At 43.0% G+C, this 5310-nt stretch overlaps 1 protein-coding gene across 1 annotated transcript; it reads right to left on the minus strand.

Moving 5' to 3' along the window:
- Window positions 1-386: 386 nt before the first annotated feature.
- LOC118379265 (acidic leucine-rich nuclear phosphoprotein 32 family member E-like) lies at window positions 387-4937 on the minus strand. Its single transcript, XM_052505386.1, has 7 exons — window positions 4733-4937; window positions 3336-3485; window positions 2972-3094; window positions 2700-2859; window positions 2554-2589; window positions 2321-2436; window positions 387-1936 (listed from the first exon to the last, which is right to left on the minus strand). The coding sequence occupies exons 1-7, from the start codon at window positions 4784-4786 to the stop codon at window positions 1811-1813; spliced, it is 765 nt and encodes a 254-aa protein (XP_052361346.1). The 5' UTR covers window positions 4787-4937; the 3' UTR covers window positions 387-1810.
- Window positions 4938-5310: the final 373 nt, after the last annotated feature.

Below are 5310 nucleotides of genomic sequence, written 5' to 3' on the forward strand. Positions count from 1 at the left end.
TTCTGGGTCTTCAATGTTAAACTGCAGGCTATAGCACCACCACCTGGTTCATGTCTTCAACTGGCCTCTCTTCAGAGTTCAGACCTACTGGTGGGTTACACATCCATTAGATATCGGAATAAAACTGACCCGTGACCAGAGACACTGTTAATCTGGAGGGTCAAAGTTAGTACTACACCCATTAAATAAACCTGATGGAAAAAAAGTTAACATAAGAATTAACAGATTTTTTTTTTATTATTTAAAAACACTTCAGAAGATTAATTAACATAAATTCCAAAACATGACTCTCAACAGCTGAGGCCAAAAAAATAAACCAAGGTTGAGCGTCGGGGTCTGAAGCTTTACATCCTGACATGTGCTTTGTGTTTATAAAAAAAAAAAAAAAAAAAGGACAGATATTGCATGTTAAAAAAAACAAAAAAAAACAAGCAAATACTACACAGTAAAGATAAAAGGTCTATTTACATAGTCATACAAGTTTAAAATCCTTGCACAGTAAAACCATAAAACAAAAAGGAGACAGAACAGTTTTTTCCCCCATTGGGATATGACAGAAGTCCAGGGTACCAAGTTGGATTCAGGACAGAAGAGACCATTAACTGTGTTCCTGCTTATCACCAGGTCCTTCTGAGAGATTGGGTCCACCTGAGCTTTAGAATGTGACTAAACTGGTCCAAAATTACCTCTGTGCAGCCTGAATACGAATTAGCTCTAAACCCACCTCTAGGGCTTCTTTGATGACGATCAGAGCGAGAGTAAGAGACCTGAAAACTACATTACCCAGAGATGTGAAAACTACATCACCCAGAGTCATCTGCAGCCCTAGCACAATACATTAAAAAAATAAAACTTACAAATCGGCTGTTTGTGGAATTAAAAGTGAATTGATGACACCGCGATCGGACAAACTTTAAAGGTATCAAATCCCAGGTCCTAAACAAAGTACTTAGGAAACAGTCAGCAATCCCTACAATACAGCGCAGGTAGGGTACATAGTGTAGGTGAACAGATAGGAGGGGCCAACGACTCACCAAGGTTCCCTTTTGCCCGGGTCACTGTTAAACAGTACTTGTTGGCCACGTGTAAACCAGTGGAGGCTGGTGGGAGGAGCTACAGGAGGATTGTAATGGCTGGAATGGAACCGAGTCAAACGTGTGGTTTCTGTATGTTTGATGTGGTTGATACCCGAGTGGCACAGAGGTCTAAGGCACTGCATCTCAGTGCTAGAGTCGTAACTACAGACCTTGGTTCAATTCCAGGCTGTATCACAACCGACTATGGGAGTCCCACAGGGCGGCGCACAATTGGCCCAGCATTGTCCAGGTTAGGGGTTGGCCGTCATTGTAAATAAGTATTTGTTCTTAACTGACTTGCCTAGTTAAATAAATGTTACATTAAGCCATAACAATGAGCCTGTCCTCCTATAGCTCCTCCCATATAAACCTTACTATGAGCCAACCAGACAGCACATGGAGCTTTTCGCTTGACAACTAAATGCTTGGGAGAACATGGCATAGGAGACAATCACAACCAGATGGACTTGAAATGGGCCACTACAACTTCTCACCAGAGTTCAACATCACCTTGTCTGAATGCTATAGCCCCTACCCACATGTCATGTTTCAAAACCACATTCCATTTTATAATTCCAACCCGCTTTTCTTTTTGTATGGAACATTTACAAAACAAATTAAACATTTAGATTCTACAGTAATATCTATGGTATACAAAAAAAATCATTCACAAACTATTTCCTGTTCCTGTTGTTCTAGCCTAGTTGTGATCCCATGCTCAGCTACAGGAGGGGCTAGTCGTCATCTCCATCACTGTCATCTCCCTCGTCCTCTGCATCCCTCTTCCTTTTCTCTCCCTGGACTCCTACTCCATCCTCTTCCTCCTCCTCTTCAACATAGTCATCATCATCTTCCTCATCCTAGGGCCAGAGAACATTTCAATCAACATGACTAGGAGTTCTCTTTTCCTGTAGGCCTTTTAGACCCAACATACCAACGGCTAGAAAGCAGCAGGTGGCCGCGGTAATCCCCTAACCGAACGTAGCATGTGTAGAAATATACCTGAGCGGAGTCCCTACTTCTATGTTAAGGGGAAACGGAACATAGGTTGAAAATACTCCAACCCAGAAAATCTGAAACATCCTCTTTCTGTCAACACCAAGGGCGGTAATCAATAGCTTTCTATCAACGTGTAGAATCAGGAAATAAATGGTGTGTATCCTCTAAGAGACTTGGACTATACACTGTCTCGTGTGTATCCTCTAAGAGACACTTAGCTGCACACGGGTTTGATGAATGATTACCTGAATGCCATCCTTCATCAGGTAGGACAGTCCCACCTCTTCGCCCTCGGAACCCTCATCATCCTCATCCTCATCATCATCCCCATCTCTGGTGGGGCCGGCTGTGTGCTCGTCATCTGTGGGGAGGACAACATTGGGTTAATTCTTTGTAATGGTCTAGGACAAAGGCACGTCTTAAGTTTATCCTCCCAGCCTTTCCTCAGTCCGTCCCCTCCCAGCCCTGTGTTGCTCACCATCATCAGCCTCTGAGTCTAGCCCCTCGTTGTCATCTGTGGGGAGGACAACACAAAGTTAATTTTCTGTAAAGCTCTAGGACAAGGGCACACGTCTCAAGTCTTTCCTCCCACCCTCAGCACATCCCAGCCCCGTCGTTGCTCACCATCGTCAGCCTCGGAGTCTGGCACCTCGTTGTCTTCGTGGTCATAGCCGTCCAGGAAGGTGACCTGGGGCAGCAGCTCAAAGACACTCTCCCTGTAGTCCTCCAGAGTGGTGATCTCACAGCTGTACAGGTCCAGACTCTTCAGGTTCTTCAGGTTTTTCTGCAATCACAATGTGATGCTGTTAAGATTCTGTAATAATGACTGATTGGAATCCATTAAATGGAATGTATTTTGTTGGGCCTACCAGGTGTGTTTATGGTGGTTCCCTTACCAGAGGCTTCACAGTACTGAGCTCCTTGATCTTGTTGCCGCTCAGGTTGAGATACGTCAGGTTGGGACACTTCTCAGACAGCTGGTCCAGACCTCCAACGATCATGTTATCACTGATCTCCAGCTGAAGAGGACAGATATTGATTCATCTGAAAAAATACTACGTTGGCAAGTATCATATAGTACATAGACAAAAAAATTGCTTAATATCTTATGCGTCGTCCACTTGTCTACTATAGTATGTGGCTAGACGGATTAATACATTTTTACTTTGCATAACATGTTTATTTTTTATGTGGGTGAACCATCTTGACCTCTCCATGACCAGTGGCAAAATAGGATCTTGGACCGAAGATGATGCTCACCTTGAGCAGTTTTGGCAGGGAGGGCAGCTTAGCCAGGGAGGTGAGCCCCACGTTGACCATGCTGAGGAACTCCAGCTCCTTGTAGTCATCTGACAGCCCTTCCACCTCTCCATCACTGGACCGACAGTTGTCCACCACCAGCTCAGCCACCTGTGGAACAATTTGAATTACTGGTAAATGATACAGAATCATTGAGTTTGTTTTTATGAACTTGTTGCTATATTGTGCAAGAAAAAGAGAATATGAATAAATGACGTAGTATATGAGTATTCGTTTTGAACTACGCTAGAGAATGTCAACATCCTTCCTGCCTGCAACTCCCCCTCATCATACTAAAGTTAGCTCATGATCAGAGTGCCCGCGGCCACTATCCCCAGCCAGAGAAGTTATTAATTGTTACTGTCGCGGTAACTATAGCTAACTAACGTTACAAAGTAACACTAGCTACTAGCGGACGTAGTTAGCTAACCATAAAGTAACGTATGTTGGTGAGGTTTAAATTGATAATGTACTATTCATACCCCTTACAAAGTCAACGGCTCAGCGTATAGCAATTGGCCAACACTTTCATATAACTTAAAATCAACCGATGCAACATTTGATGCACGAAGAAGTGTTAAAGAACGCAAGGCTACAAAGTAATTATCCGCACGATGGGCGGCATTCTGCACAACTTTACCTTGCAAAACGCCACGCGGGCGCATAGGTTGCATGAAATGCATTCCAAAGATGGGTAGTTACAATATGTACCTATGTGATTGATAACCTTGTATTTGCGGAGAAGGCAAACTCAGTTAGCTCGCTGTTTAAAATACCAAATAAACACTACTTTCACACAAGCCACTTCTATTCAGTATGCGCAAACAACTCCATTGTGTTTTTCAAAACAACTCGTGGAGCTGGTCGGCTCTACGCTAGCAAATCCAAGGATCATTTATTATAGGGCATTGCTGGCTAACTAGCTAGGCTACTAAGGTCCATATAGACTACCAATAGTGTTTGATAATTCTTAACATCGCCATTATTTGGGTTGGGAAAACTTGAACTCCATTAACTAACTAACGTTCCCGGTTAGGAGTCTAGCTTGCCAGCATTGGCGCTAGCTACATGTAGCTAGCTAGCTGATGTCCTTGGTAGCGCTAACTCAGCCAGAGCAAGTCGCGCCACCATCAAGGTTCTGATCCCATTTGATTACGAATCGATTTCTATCGCATCCTCGTTGTGGTAACCACCCATATGTGATTTATTATCAGATATTTTGTTGGCACATCAGTTGTATACTATAAGTTAGCAAGCTAAAGAGTATCGAGCTTCGTCATTTCGCATCCACCATGGTTGAGTCGTCATCCTTCACAAAATGCATTGGGAAATAAATAAATAAAGACGTAATACTATACCTCGGCTGGGGTCTTGTTCCTCAACTCCAAACTGATCCTCTTCTCCATCTCCATTTTGAAGACAAACTAAAGCACAAAATCAAAGGAAAAATGAAAATAAAAAGAAGACCACTCAAGCGTTCAGTCACTCCAACCTTCTTCTGTCTATGGCTGATAGGCGATAACCAAACCACCATGTTACCTCGCACCCAGCCCCCTTTCTAAGACACGCCTTCGTCAACATGAATATTACGTTTTTCTGTTTTTAATCATGCTATTGGGCCAGCTATGCGCCATTCAACAGGGACCGCCCTAATTTACATAATATGGCTTGGTGGTAGTTGTAATTGGTCAAGATTGCGTGGTCATTTAATACAAGTTAACCAATGAGATGATTAATACCGCACTTTTAAATTTAGGATACGCCCCCTCTTTGTTCTCATTGGCGCCATTATCAAGTATCGACAGTTGATATAATGCTGTGTTCATAAACAAGTGGGGGAAAGTGGTAATTTATAGTTGAGTAGTATCAAATCAAATTGTATTTGTCACATGCGCCGAAATGCTTACTTACAAGCCCAAACCAACAATGCAGTTAA

The sequence above is a fragment of the Oncorhynchus keta genome, unplaced genomic scaffold (assembly GCF_023373465.1).
Source record: "Oncorhynchus keta strain PuntledgeMale-10-30-2019 unplaced genomic scaffold, Oket_V2 Un_contig_23564_pilon_pilon, whole genome shotgun sequence".
Taxonomy (NCBI): domain Eukaryota; kingdom Metazoa; phylum Chordata; class Actinopteri; order Salmoniformes; family Salmonidae; genus Oncorhynchus; species Oncorhynchus keta.

What these genes read in the sequence shown, in the direction of transcription:
- LOC118379265 (XM_052505386.1), bottom strand. Translation starts at nt 4,786, where the DNA reads ATGGAGATGGAGAAGAGGATCAGTTTGGAGTTGAGGAACAAGACCCCA. An exon ending in CCCTGCCAAAACTGCTCAAG is followed by an intron (nt 3,095 to 3,335) that starts GTGAGCATCATC and finishes TGTCCTCTTCAG; the next exon opens with CTGGAGATCAGTGATAACAT. An exon ending in AGACTCAGAGGCTGATGATG is followed by an intron (nt 2,437 to 2,553) that starts GTGAGCAACACA and finishes TCCTCCCCACAG; the next exon opens with ATGACGAGCACACAGCCGGC.